The 14,793-nt window shown below is 38.5% G+C and overlaps 1 protein-coding gene across 1 annotated transcript in view; it reads right to left on the bottom strand.

Moving 5' to 3' along the window:
- arhgap24 (Rho GTPase activating protein 24) overlaps positions 1-14,793 on the bottom strand; it is an 81,874-nt gene that overhangs the window by 54,513 nt on the left and 12,568 nt on the right. The window contains exon 2 of the mRNA XM_004549675.3: positions 11,642-11,857. Within this exon, the coding sequence (XP_004549732.1) occupies positions 11,642-11,842 (201 nt within the window). The 5' untranslated portion in view covers positions 11,843-11,857. The remainder of the gene's footprint in view (positions 1-11,641; positions 11,858-14,793) is intronic.

Genomic DNA, 14,793 nt, shown 5'->3' with positions numbered 1-14,793 from the left:
CCAACAGTGTCCTCCAACTGAAATCTAATTTCTTGTGTTTTCTGAGACTGCAAGCAAATACAAGAACACTGACTGCGGCCTTTTTTCCATTTAATGGAAGAGAGTACAGAAATTTCAGTTGGTCCTGCTGGTCAGATCAGCCTGTAAAAACTGCAGCTATTACCTTCCACATGTGACATTGATTTGTTGGTCATAAACCCAACAGCTTACTCCTGCTGATGTGCCATGTTTGTTTTTATTGAGGTTATAGGGTGAATGTCCTCTCTGTGCCCCTTACCATTGGCTGTCTCATTAATTACCTCTGGCTTCTTCAGTAAATTAAAAGGAGCGAGCAAATATCTGTGACTTTACCAGCCTAATAATCACCACACAAGTGCTATCATAGTACCAGTCTTTTAGGATTCGTACTAGGTAAGGTGCAGTGAGATTTCTTTTTCTGAAAACAGCTACATTGTCTCAATTTTTAATGGCATGGATTCAACAAGGTGCAACAATGTGGTCTTCTGCTTCCCGATTCAGTGCCTTCTCAGAGATGCTCTCCTGCATACCTCTTCAGTAGTCGGGCCATTCTCCTCCAACCTCTAGCACCAGCAAGGCATTTTCACCCAGAGAACTGCTGCTTACTGGATATTTTCTCTGTTTTGAACCATTCTCTGTAAATCCTAAAGATTGTTGTGCTGGAAAATCCCAGTAGATCACCAGTTTCTGAAATATGCAGAGCCTTCTGTACATATAACCTGCTCACATCACCAACAACACCACCATGTTCAGAGTCACTTAAATTACCCATCCTAATGCCCAGTTTGAACTTCACCAGGTCGTCTTGACCACATCTACATAGCTAAATGCAATGACATAGTTGAATTTGTTATAATTAAGTGTCAGATGAGGGTATGATATAAAAGCTTTGAGGATGAAATAAAATAGGAAAAAAATAATATTTCAAACTTAATATAAACAAAATATTTAAAATCTAAATACTACTACTGATAATAATATCAATACCACTACTACGGTAATAAAATATTGAAATACTTTCTCAGAATCACTGCATAACACGAAGGAATCATTCAAAGCTGGTGAGAAGAATCAACTGCTTCAGATAAAAGCTTAAGAGTGAAGTCAAGCTGCCATCTGTTTTTGGTGCAACAGGTAATTCATTATTTGTCTTGTTGTTCAACTGACTTTGTAGACAATAATTAGTGTTCTCCAGCCTGGCTAACCTTTTACAGCAAATCAAACTCAGCTGGAGCTTAGCTGGAGACCTACAACGGGTCTGCCTTTCTAGAGTACCATATGTATCCATTAATTTGACCTTATGTATTTATTCTTCACCATTTCTGGTTCTAGTTTTTTTAAGGGGCAAAGAGTTACTAATGTTTTTCCTGCTGCAAGGTTCAATAATGCAATAAATGTCACTATTCCACTGTTACACAACAGGTATTTCTTGCACTGTCCCACATTCAAAAGCAACTATATAATAAAAACCACCAACTGTGACTGCATAACCCTCATAAATATTAATATGCCAGTTAACTAGAGGGAAATGGGAAACTTCTTCATTAATTTTTATTTACTTGTCAAATTAACGTTGGGTGAGTAATATGAGAAATTAGACAGGATAAATGATAGACTGAAATTACCACAAGGAACCTAAATTGGTGAATTACAAAGCAAAGACGATTTAATGGTTAAAAAACAACCGTATGTTAGATGCAATGCATCCGATTGCTGGAAAAGTTACCTACGGATTTTAAGCTATTATCTTTAATAATAGTATAAAATTAGTCTGAAAATGTATAAACACTGTAGTTTTTGTTAGAACTGAGATATCAATCACAGGTTTTAATAAAGTATAGAACGGAGCTATAGGGGTGGAAAATATGGACGAGCAGGGACAGTAGCATGTCTGCTTACCACAAGCTCAGGGCCATTTAAAAACATGTCATGCCACTAACAGTAAATTCCCACAAAGGCATACACTACGCCCTGCCATTTAATTTTAAGAATACCTGTCACTGCTGTTGCTGCTGAATACCTTTTATCATATCCATAGAGCTTACAACACATAACCAAAGTTATATAGAGTAAAGTATTTTCTGCCTAAAGTAACAATACTTTTAGGAAAAGCAGTAACTGCAAATTACATTATCATCACTTCCAGGGAACATAAGGAAATACTGAAAAGCAAACAGTACACACAAGTTACATTTTACGGGTGTACTCCATCAACTATGGTAAAACTATGGTAAAATAAAGTAAAGTAAAAAAATACTTTTTATAGGCTACATACACAGTTCTCTTTGCACAAGATCATATCTAATAACTATTTGCATCACAAAATCATTTCCAGGATCCACAAAACAACTCTAACAACTGTTTTCCTCCACAGTGTAGGCTGTCTGTCAGTGACATTACTTAACCTCATTAAAGCAGCAATTTCATTATGTAACCCTATTAAAGTCAGACAACAGCATTAGTTTATGCGTTTATCTTTTGCAAAGACCTAAAAATACGCCCACATTGCAAGAACATGCTGCTGAAGTCAAACTTGTCCTCCATCTTCATAAGCTGAAGAAAAATCACAAGAAGTTGGCAAAGGAGATTCTATCAAAGGAGCCTCTTTGTATCGTTAATTGCAGTTCATATACAAAAAGAGCAAGCATTAACAACATTTATGACAGCTACCTTGTATTAAGTTACAGGGTCTAATTTAAGGTAATTAGTCATACACCTGTCTTTGCATCATGTTGCTAAAACAAGCCAAGGCATTAGAATGAGATAATGCACAATAATACCAGCGAATAATAGGACAAAGATTGTATCTTATATTTCATTTACATGTTGCCACTGAAGTCTATTTCAGTCCATTCAGGTCTGCCTTAACATCCTGTATCTATACCTTTAACACTAGAACACAGGTGCAGGAGATATTTGGCTTGCAAAGTCTACAAACCACAAAGGCAGAAGGTATTTTCCTGTTCAACCATTTTCCTGTGAAATTACTTTGCAGCTATAGCCCTCAATATAGTCCTTGTACTGCAGCGCATTATATATTCCACTGTTAAGTAGAGAGAAAGAAAAAAACAGAATACAGCTGCACCAACCACAGAGAAGACATATCCCTGCTCATCAGCTATGCTTGTACTACAGTTTGGATGTCTCCTACGTGTGATCTGTTACCAATATCCTTCTCTGGATGCCCCGACAGCAGGAAAATCAAAAGCTGTCTACAGCCCACAAATCAAGCTTCACTATCACAGCTTTGTTCTATTAAACAAATGAGACAAGCAGATGCGTAAAGGTTTCAGACAGCTCAAAGCAGACTACCAGAATTCTTACAAGATGGCCTTTCCCAGGACTTGAAGATAAGTGGATACTATGAAGGACCTATAAAGCCTTTAGAGTGTATCATAGAAGATAAACTGATAACATATGTGGTTTGGAGTACCACAGGAAATGAATGAGGCAGATGGAAATGAGGTCAGCGGCACGTTGCCCATACTGATCCTCTGTACAGATCATATTTGTCAGATCAATAGATAAAAAAGTCAAACTATGACAACTGAAAGACATAACATGGCATGCTGAGAAAACAGAGTAACATACGGTTCCAGAGATATGTGAATGATATATGTACAAGTACGAACATGCTCAAGACTAAAAAAGACATAGCTGTGCATAATTTTAAACACCACTGAGATAGCTTCAATTTTTTTTTTTTAAAGAAGAAGTTAGCACTTTTTAGTATTATTTCTCAATGCAAATGTAATACAGATTGGCAGTGCTGTGAGCTGAGCTGTATGTAAAATGTTCATGAGTGTGACTTCATATATTTCAGCTCTCAAAAACAGAAGAAAGTAAGAATGAAGGCAGAGAGAACAGCCCCTGAAAAAGTGACATGCGTGACAGGAGTCGGCTTGACTTCAAAGTTGTGTCAGCAAGGTCAGATTTAAAGTTAAAGCAATTCAAGCGGCTGACTGTTAAGCTCTAAAGTTGATGGCATTAATTATCTGACTGAAACTTGATTCGGTTTTTAGGCCAAAGCCACCAAAGCATGGTTTTGATTTATTTGACACTGCAAGCTTCACTAGGCAGATGTGAAGATGATGAACTCGATGTATAAACTGCAAAAGAATGCAGAGAAAATGGGATGGCATTTCTGCTTAATAAAGGAGAACGGCAGAGGAAGCAGAAAGAAGCAAGAGTTTCGATATTGGTTACAAGTATTTTGATTTAAAATCTCCCAGCAAAGCAAAGTTAAAATGAGCAAATACCAATTAAACCTATTAAGGTGAAAGGCAGAAAGAAAGTCTTTAAACCATCTTTAAACCATCCACCAGTTTTCAGTATATCTGATATGCGATTCTGCCCTCAAATCTCTTTCGGGGGTCTTAGAGGAGACAGGTGGGAGGAATATGTTATAACCTGATATTGTTGATATGGATTTTTGTCCAGCAGGTCCTTGCTCTGACTGAACAATGACCTTCACACAAAGCACGTGTGGTTAGCATATGTAAAATGTGTGTTAGCTTGTCCACATGTTTGCTTACCCATTCATTATTATTCATTCATGGGAAACCAGATCAATGAGAGTTCTCTAAATTATACAGAACATCAGCTAATCAACATTCATTAATGTAAACAGGTGCTAAAACAGTTAAAAACTTTATAAAATCAGTTTTTGCACATTTATTTTAATAATTTACTGAGGGGGAATATTTGTGTATCTCGCCCCATTAAGTTATGTCTCAGTCACACAGGCAAATCTTATTTCCCAAGTAGTAGTTTCTGTTGTTATGAAATCCATTTCTAAACCACCAGCCATTAGGGAAAGTTTGTGTTCCCCAGCTGGTTGGCAGGTGGTTGCTAGTAGTTCCCCTTTCCTTGTGGTTACTTTGATTGCTAGCAGGTTGCTACAGTTGCTCGTAGTTTGCTCATTTTGAAATGTTGATTGATTGTGGTGCTAATGCTCAACTTTTATTTGGAAGACCAATTTTTCCGTTAGTGGTTTGCATTGACCTTCCTCAAGTTTCACTGCACCTCATTCATTAAAACGGCAAATGTTTGCAGACAAGTCATCATGCAAACTACAGAATACTGCTGCAGTCTAGAACTGAATGTAAACCATCGACTCCTTATTTTGGACAAAATAACAATGTATCACTAGGAGTATCAATGTGAATCACACCTTTTATCTACAAATTCATTGTTAAGATACAGCTATAAATGAAATATAATGAGTCAACAGATGTGAGCCAGTGCTTACTGTACTGTGTTATGACCAATGAAAAGTGAAGCATTCTAAGACAGACAGAACAAGAAGCTCTGCAGTTCAGTTTTTTAGTGAGTTGGGATTCGACGTGAGTAAATATTCCATACAGCTGCTTTGCTCCAGCAATACAAATACCACTACATCTGCACACACCTTAAATTTGCTGTTTTACCCTCTTGCACCATCAGGTATTAGAAATAGAAAAAGTCCTTAGGCTACAAAACTTACAGGAACTTGTTGCAAGTCCAGTGAGACTTAATTGACTTCTTCATCCATCACTGCAGAGCTTATTAGACATGCAGTCACCCTTCAGGAGTTAAAGGAAATAACTTCTATGCAGTATATGCAGCCTAGGAATACTAATGGACGGGGCTGCCTTCTATTAATGATAAACTTTTTTCATGCATTAATATATTTAGGCTAAAGGAAATGTCTTTGCCTTAATATTATTGCCCATCTGTAATTTTAAAGAGACGCCCATGCATGCAAACTTATTGAACCACTTTAATGGAAATTTTTTGTCTATTACCAGAGGATGATGTCAGCAATGCTTTTCAATTTGTTCACACAAGGGTGTCTTGATAATGTCCACTTCTTGGTTCACATGCCTCATACATTCAAATATAATGCAAATCAGATCTGCTCTGGTTCTGACGTGACTGGCTGGAACCCTGCCTGCTATAAAAAGCTTTTATTACTTTGTGATGCCTCAAAAACATCTTTGTCAATGTCAAACGAGGGCTACAGAGTTACTATTGTCATCAAATCAGCAGTAACACAGTGTTGCAGAATGAAAAATTACTGAACTGCAGTGGCGTTTTATTTACTCCAGTTAAATGCAAAGGTCAAATGGTTTTCAGCTTAAGCAGGGAAAACAAAAGGACTTTTAGTACACAACTGCACTGCTGCATTATTGATATGATGCAATTTCTTATTAAATCCAGCTACTTCTCATTTCGTCTGCCTCCAGAAGTGCCCCCTACATGCTATGAATATTAACTAACTTGTAAGACGTGCAGCAGCTAAAATCATAATAAACTTATGAAATTTTAATGTCTTTCATTTCTTAAAACATTAAATCATTTCAACGTATTAATTCACAATTCTCTCATTCATTCACAATGCTACTTTCCTTACATCCCTGGCATATAGATACAAGGCTGAGTGGTTTGAATTACAATAACCATACAATCTCACCCACCGCATGAATAGCGTCTTTGTTTATGGCTCAGCCAGATGAAATCCGAGTAATGTATGTGTGCATCTAAGAATGTGAGTGTGTACATGCGGGCTTGTGCGTGTGTATTCCTTCATAGACGAGTAAGTGCAGGCAGATGGCATATCGACACTAATCCTACACGTGCTGTACCCTGTACCCATGCTTTTCCGTGACCCTTCACCTCCATCTGACGCCCATTCTTCGGATTCCTCCTGTTACTCAGAGAGGTTCGGCCTAACTGTATAGCATCAACATGTTTGCCTACATCAGCAGTAATTTTTCAGATAATGTTACAGTATCTAAAAACATCAGAATTCTTATGAGTTGCAGTATTGGAAATCAAACAAATGTTATAAAATGTTCACTGCATGAAAACAAAACAATGGTATGTCAGGTATAAACTCCTAGTGCATCACACATGTTACAGCCATTCTGAGGAAATCCCATTTTTTTGTTTTTTTTATTTATTACTTGATGTTTTTTCTACAGCTTTCTGACTTCATAATTGAAAAGATTATTCCAAGTTTAGCTATTTAAGCTTTGACTTTCAGAATTGAATCTCAAAAGACCCAACTACTCCATCGAGATCTGCAAAAACAGGTTGCATGGCGGACACCGAGTTGGCTGCAAAGACAGGTGCTTGCAGAGCAGCAGAGAAGCTATGAAGAGAGCGACTTAAACCCGAATCGGGGAATCTTCACTTCCAAAGTAAAAGTTGTGCTTTACCACTGAAACCAACCTGTTTCAAAGAGTACAGATTTTTACTTTGAAGGCAAATTGTTCTCACAGTTTCACTACCACTTAGTGAGTAGCTAGTGAGTATTTGGAGACAAGTCAGCAAAGTAAGGGTTACCATGGCAATCTGCTAGCCGCCAAAGCCATCTCAAGGAGGTTTTTGGTGCAGCATAGTTTACCTCTTTGCTACCAGTTTCACGTAGCAACAGCAAACAACCTCCAGCAACCGCTTGCCAACCGGTTGGGTATTACACATTTTTTCCCCCCAGCGTCACTGACCGCTCGACAGTGTGACTAGGAGTTTAGCAGTCATTTTCATGGTTACTGCCAGCAACAGCCAGCTACGACTTACAACCAGTCAGGTAATGCTAGTTTAACTGGTGGCATTATGGTTCTAACTTGACTCTAGTGGTCCCAAGAGCCAAACCCCCCCAATGTTCTTGCAGGATTAAGGACTGATATGACAACTCGAGCTGTTTGGTTAGAGTAACAACAGGATTAGAGGCACTAATCATAAATACTGTTAGGCTTTCAGTATCAAAAATAGACACTGAAACCTAGCACTCTGCCTAAGATAGACAGAAAAGTCATACTGTGATTAGTTACATAATTACAAGCAATCACTTGCCAACTTTTCTGGTAAGTCTCCGTGTTAAAACCTCCCCATAATTCTTCATAATATTAGCAACTAATATTTACTGCTTAAGAGTGCAGTGCTAGCGCATTGTGTCCACTGTAAGTAAAGATAAAGCAGTCAGTCCATTGTGTCTAAATGCTGCTATTTTCCAAACTTGTCCCCCCGCCTTTTTTTTAAACTGTGTGTACTTTAAATTCATTTATTGTGAGACTTTATATTTATATGTGAATAGCATAATGAATGCTTTTTGTTTTCATAAAATGTAGATTCAGTTTGTGCGAGAAGCTAGTTAAATATGTAATTTGTATGTAATATTTTCCTGTCTAATCGTTCAACAAATTGTTAGCCAACAGAAAGTAGCACATGTTCATGTGTCCTCTGAGGTAGCAGCAATTAGGCTAATGTGATGGGTAATGGAGAGATCACAGCATGTCAGAGAATTAATCAGTTGCGTCTCTGTTGGATGTGGCTAATAGGTTAGCGTGGGTAGATATTACTCCACCACATATAGTCTAAGTAAAGTGGAGGATCTTAGTGCACCTTGTGTGTTTGTGTTTTTGCCCTGATCTTAAACATCAGCGTTCGAGGCACAAAAAGCAAAACCAAACCTGTTTCTGACAGTTTTCTGTCTCCTCTCTGTCCCGCTGGTATTCCTCCTTTTTGGGATGTTGGAAACGCTACACTGGTTATCTTGTATTCTGTTCGGTACGCTGTCTTTTTGGAGTGTTCTGTTTGTGCTCTTACATGCTTCTCTGCTTTGGAGGTCATGGAGATTTGAGGACTTTGAGCACACTCCTCTGTACCTGACCTAGTTTCACTAGAAATTTCCCATTCTCTGCAAAAAAAAAAAAAGTAGCTGAAATTTATTACAGCTTTAGAAGTAGGGCAAGAATGGAAAGTTGCTAACCAAAGAAGAGTATTCCACAGGTAGATGGAGTTGTAGGGACATTACAAATAAGTTCTCTGAGAACATGATGATAAATATAATTATCAAGTTGTTTCAGGAAAACTGTTTTCTCTCTTTTTTTTTGACACAGCTTCAAAACCTGGCCTTCCCAGAAAAAAAGAAAGAAAATCTCTCCTCCCCCTGTATCTGGCCTGTGGCCCACCTTCAGGTCTGGAGCTTTAACCTTTAGAGACTTCTGCTGCTGCTGTTTCTTGGGTTTGGCTGAGGCTCAGTTTCCTGGAAAATTGGCCAGGCAAAGAAGTGTGGGTAGATGAGCAGAATAAAGATTTCAATTGTGCACAAGTGATCAAGTTTCCACAGGAAAAAAAGGAGATATTGTTTGGTAGGAATAAATATTACAAAAGGATGTGGTCTTTTGTGTATTTGCCAAATAGGAGTAAGCTCTGGTGTAAAATAACTGCAAAGAGGAAAAAAACAAAACACGAAACATCTGCTAACTGATATAAAGATTAAAGGCATGATAGGAATATGACGTGACAAGCTACTCATAAAACACACTCTTAGAGTATTTATGAACTAGTATTTAATAACAAGTTGCTATCCAGCATCATTGTATTTGACAACCAAGAAAAGACTATTGACTCTTTCATCAAATTCAAGAAATTAAACAAGTTTCTTAATGAACTCAACTTGTGGAATCAATGTTCGCTCTCTTTCACTGTATTTTGGCAGCTTCTTTTTCCAGTCTGCACATGCTAAGTGAGAGGGAGTTCCTTGTTACAGTAATGTTAGAGATAGCCATAAAACTCGTGTTACTCATTGTCTCTTCTCATTTCAGGATAGCCATTTGTGTGTGTGTGTGTGTGTGTGTGTGTGTGTGTGTGTGTGTGTGTGTGTGTGTGTGTGTGTGTGTGTGTTTCCATAAAGACAAACTGAAAACAGTTTGGTTTGAGAGTCAAAACAACCTCATTTGAACCATAGCTCGATGTTATCATCTCACCTGGCTATACTGTAGCATGTATCTACAAGAAATATGGTGGTGCTGTGAGTAAATACAGCAAATACAGAAAGCACAAACAGACACTTCACCACAGCAGGGCTTAGAGTACATATTTAGATTCATATCTGATCGTAATGTTAAAGTGAGCAAAACATCTCCAGCACATTTCCCACTGTTGAATGGCTGACTTCATAGCGACGCACTGTATGCCAGCCATCATTTTATATTGAGGCTGGCCCATTAGATTGAGTAAGAAAAGTAATATCACCACTTGTGACGGCTCTAGAGGGTTGGCTTCAATTTCACCGAGGCTTAGAATTATCATTAGTGGCAGTTGCAAGCTGCTTTGAGTAAATGCTTTTATTGTATTTGTATCTTACTTAGGAACTATCAGCATGTATCCATCTGTGTGAAACACCCATACGCTTCCTTTTTCACAAGACTTTATGCAGTCCTGTTAAACAAAAAACAAAACTGCTTCTATTGGTGTCAAGAAGGTAAGTAACAGCCAGGTGCTGCTAATCAAATGCACTTGATCTTTTGATCATGAAATGTAACCACTGCTATAAAACAGAATGTTTGACAGTTTGCTGGTCTGGAGCTTTAAGTTGTGGCAAGGAGAAAAGGCATCGGCAGTAATCTTAGAGAAACAACTGTTGCTGCCCATCAATCTGGGAAGGACTATACGACCATTTCCAAATAATTTAAAGTCCATCCAAAGACTCATCACAAGTAGAAAACATTCAAGACAGCTGCCAATCTTGGATGTGGATTGTCCCTGAACATTCACTCCAAGGTCAAACCCTTGCAAAGCTGAGAGAAAACCCAATAGCTACATCTCAGACTATAGGCCTCAGTTAGTGTGTTAAATGTTAAACACCATAATAGTACAATTAGAAGAAAACTGACCAAGTAGGCCTTGTTTGGAAGTGCTGCTAAGAGAAAGCTTTTTCTTCTGTAAAAAGAACATGGGAGTATACTGTAGCTTATGTTTGCAAAGTTGGATCTGAACAAATCACAAAACCTCTGCAACAACCTCTGTGGACGGAACAAACCAAAGATGTCTGGTCATATAACTCAGTGCCACGTTTAGTGAAAACCAAACAGCATATTAGCACAAACACCTCAACTAACTATCAAGCGTGGCGGTAGATTGGTGATGATTTGGGCATGCAGCCACAGGACCTGGGTACCTTGCAGTCACTGAATTGACCATCCTCTGTGTACCAGAGTCACATGTGAGGCCATCTGTCTGATAGCTAAAGCTTTGCTAAAACTGGATCGAGCACATGCAAGCACAGCATCAAGTCTGCAATAGAATGGCTGAAAAATAAAAGAATTAAAGTGCTGCAATGACACAGTCAAAGTCCAGAGCTCAACCTGATTGAAATGCTGTGGTGGAACCATAAGAGTGTTGTGTATAAACAAATGTCTGCAAACTTCAAAGAACTGAAGCGATGCTGTAAATTAGAGTAAATAAGAGTGGGCGAAAATTCCTCCACAATGATGTGGGAGACTGATAGTCATATAGAAAAGTATTACTTTTTAGTTTTTCACAGGACTGCATAGAGTCTTGTGAAAAACTCACATTTTTCATATGACTGTAGGAACGCACCTTGCTAACAAACCATGCTTACAGTAGCTAATGACTTATGACCCTAGGTGCATAGGTTAAGGTTTCAGAGCCCATAAAACAAACTTCACAGATGCTACACCCATCTTTTACATACAGTCTGGTCATAAGCCAAAGAGCTGTCTGATCCAAAAAAAACTCAATCATCATACAGTGAGAACTATCATCTGCATATGTGTGGGTGCATGCCACAATTTTTATGTTAGTTCATCTTCTAGTACATTCACAGTCTTACCAGAGCTTTAGTCTCCTCCTCATCTTTGTAATAGTAGAGCTGATCCCCTTTCAGCACAAACCAGCGACTGTGCCACGTTTTGACAAAACCTCCTTGCTTCCGGAGCCACCCACACCTGATGACATTCAACTTTTGACCCTCAGTACTGACATGACCTCCGCTGCGATGAGGACTGCCATGAGACACACACTGGTCATCCATCACAGCTACTCCAACCTGCAAACAAGCAAAAGAGTTCCAGATTGATTAAACTCACAGAAGCTGCAAGTTCGACACAAACCAAACAGCACCAGTATTTTTGCAAGATGTCAATCATCATTAGAAGGATATGGAAGTTTTAATATATTTTGTCGGGGGGGGGGTGTTGTGATTTATATTAACCTATAAGCTTATCGTACAGACCTCTGCATTGCTGGATGGGAAGCTTAAGGCACTCAGACAGAGTTGAGTGTCCACAGACCAAACCTCAAATCTCTTTTATCTTATTCAGTGTGTCACCCACCTACACATGTTGGCCTGCTAGGTCTGATCTTGTCCCAGTTTTATATTTTATCTCTCCTACGTTTAGTGCCTCAATCTCTTGAAGTTGCAATTGGCAAGATGCATTGCCATTTTGCTGATGCCTTTTAAAGGTCTTCATAGCCAGATGCCTCTCTATAACAGTGAACTGACCTGACCACAGACCTACATGTGGAGGCTTGCTTTTATTTTAGTTTGATCCATTTGTACAATTTGAGTTGTTGAACCTTATTTATAATGTGAAGCACTTCACTTTAAGTAGGTTTAAATAGAGAATACTTTCGGCCATTTAGTGCTTATTGACTAGCATTGGTAGCAAGCTAAACTAAGATGATAAAAAAAAACGGTAAATGGTTTGTCATAATAACCGCATTAGCATGTCGCTGTTGGTGTTCAAAAACTGAAGGCTTACAGACCTGCTGACATGGCTTTAGACTTTTTATTAAGGTGCAGCTAGGCAATTAAAATCACTTTGTACAAAGTCAAAGGTTTGTGTACAATTCTCATTTTTGTGATTTATTTAGACAACAACAAGTCAACAAGATTACAATATGTTAAAAGATAGGCAAATGAAAAAATGTAGTTAGCGGTACCTAAAAGATCAAACTGGTCACAAGCATTTTGCTGCTGGTATACTTTCACCTGTGCGTTAACAAACCATTTTCATCTCTTTCATCCCATTTTTTTAAAAGTTATGATTTTCCCAGAATTGGACGGCTAGAATGACTGGGCAGAAACAGTGATGCATTTTAGCCTTTAAGAAATAAGTTTACTGTCCACAAAATGCAGCCAAAGTGAAAGAAGGTGTTTTTGTTGGTCCTGAAATCTGTGAACTAATGCTAAAGCCATCTGAATCAGCAGCAATGGGAAACATTTGTGCACAGAATTGTCTTGGCAATATCAGAGCAGAGAATCTTGCTGAGCTTGTGGATAACATGCTGAAAGCACATCAACTAATGAGTGCCAGAATGTCACTGAAATTGCACTTTTTACATTCTCATCTTGACATTTTCCCACCAAATCTGAGTGATGTCACCAAGGTATAAAAGTATTGGAAAACCAACACCAGGAAAAATTGAATCAGAGGATGATGACCCGCTACTGTTTGTTCTTGCAAAGAGAGACGGGTGTGCAGTGCATGCGCAAAAGCAAGTGCCTCAAACATGTTTGTGGATTTATTTTGAGCTAAATTGACAGAAATATGCTTTGGAGAGATCCTGAGATCGTCTTCTCTTGTTTTTGTCCAGAATAAACACATTAAAACAATTTTTGGAAACTTCTAGCCATAGTGTTGATACATTATATTGAGATACACATCATTCACGTCAAACATCAATGATGTGTATCTCAAAAATGTTACGTGCAAGCTTAAATCAGATTTCATGTTTGCAATCAGTTGGGAAACAAAAAGATAAATAGCCCACCTGAAGTCCTCAGAAGCAAATTTTATTTATCAAAATATATTGATTTGTACATCTGTGTAATACAGGTCAGTGCAGTCTGCATATTAATGTACCCTATAACTACTATAAATATACACACCTGCATCATCATTGACATATGCTAAGACTGCTGCTGTCAGCTATAAGCACTGCCATGTTATCAGTGGCTCTGGTTGTGCTTGGCTTGGTGAATGTCCAACCATCCCACATGGACCAGATGTGGACCAGATGTGGACCAGAAGCAGCTCTGCAGTTTTCCAGGCAGCAGTGGAGCAAGTGCAGCCAGGCTGCTGGCGAATTCAAAACTCTCTCTGGTTCGGTCCAGGTAAGAATGTCACCAGTGCACGTTCATGCACGAGCATACTCGCGCCTTTGCACTCCTCGAAGAAAATAGCTGTTTTCCCATTGCAGTGCGGTGACTACAACCTACTTATTATCTTTTATCCATCTCGTCTTTGTTCCACTTTCATGCTAAATGAATACATGGAAAGCATGAGTAGGGCTTTTCTGTCAACAAAGAGATCAGTTCATTCAGAGAAAAATGATGGTGTGGGCTCATCTAACACTAATATTGGTGGGAATAATCTCTGTTTCCCTGCATGCATTTATTCGTCATCATGTTGGCCAGTCTGCAAGCACACAAATAAACAGAAAAACCAGTAATATCAAAAGTCACTCCAGATTCACTGATATGCTCATAGAGTCACCTGCTGTATTAGGAGTATGAAGCCATAGCCCCACATTTTTATGCCTCCTGCATGGGGCACAGCTAACAGCACTGCTGGGACCAACCAATGGTAAAACTTTGAATTGAAACTGTAAATAACTCAGCCCTTTCTTAATGTGAATATCTTGGATCTGGCTGACAGTAGAAATACCATTTAGATTTACATTACACTGTGGCCCAGTCCAGGGGTAATAAATTGCCGTACAAATGCATAGCCATTACTAAATCTATAAATTACCTGACAAATGGAATAGAAGCAGAAGAAAAGTTAGTGTTTTTATCGGCCCATGCAGGAACTGCATGATGAATGGTGACCTTTGCAAAGTTACTCATTTTAATTGTTGTGGTCTCACTAAAAGCACATTCATATTTGTGGGTGACATAAACAAGTCTAATAGACTCAATAGAAAAGAACAGCAATAAACTGATGAACAAAGTACAGTATATGTATATGATCATCAGGT

Source organism: Maylandia zebra, linkage group LG7, assembly GCF_041146795.1.
Source record: "Maylandia zebra isolate NMK-2024a linkage group LG7, Mzebra_GT3a, whole genome shotgun sequence".
NCBI classification, from domain to species: Eukaryota; Metazoa; Chordata; class Actinopteri; order Cichliformes; family Cichlidae; genus Maylandia; species Maylandia zebra.
Note: the sequence above shows the minus strand (reverse complement) of the source record. Positions and strands in the feature narration are given on the sequence as shown.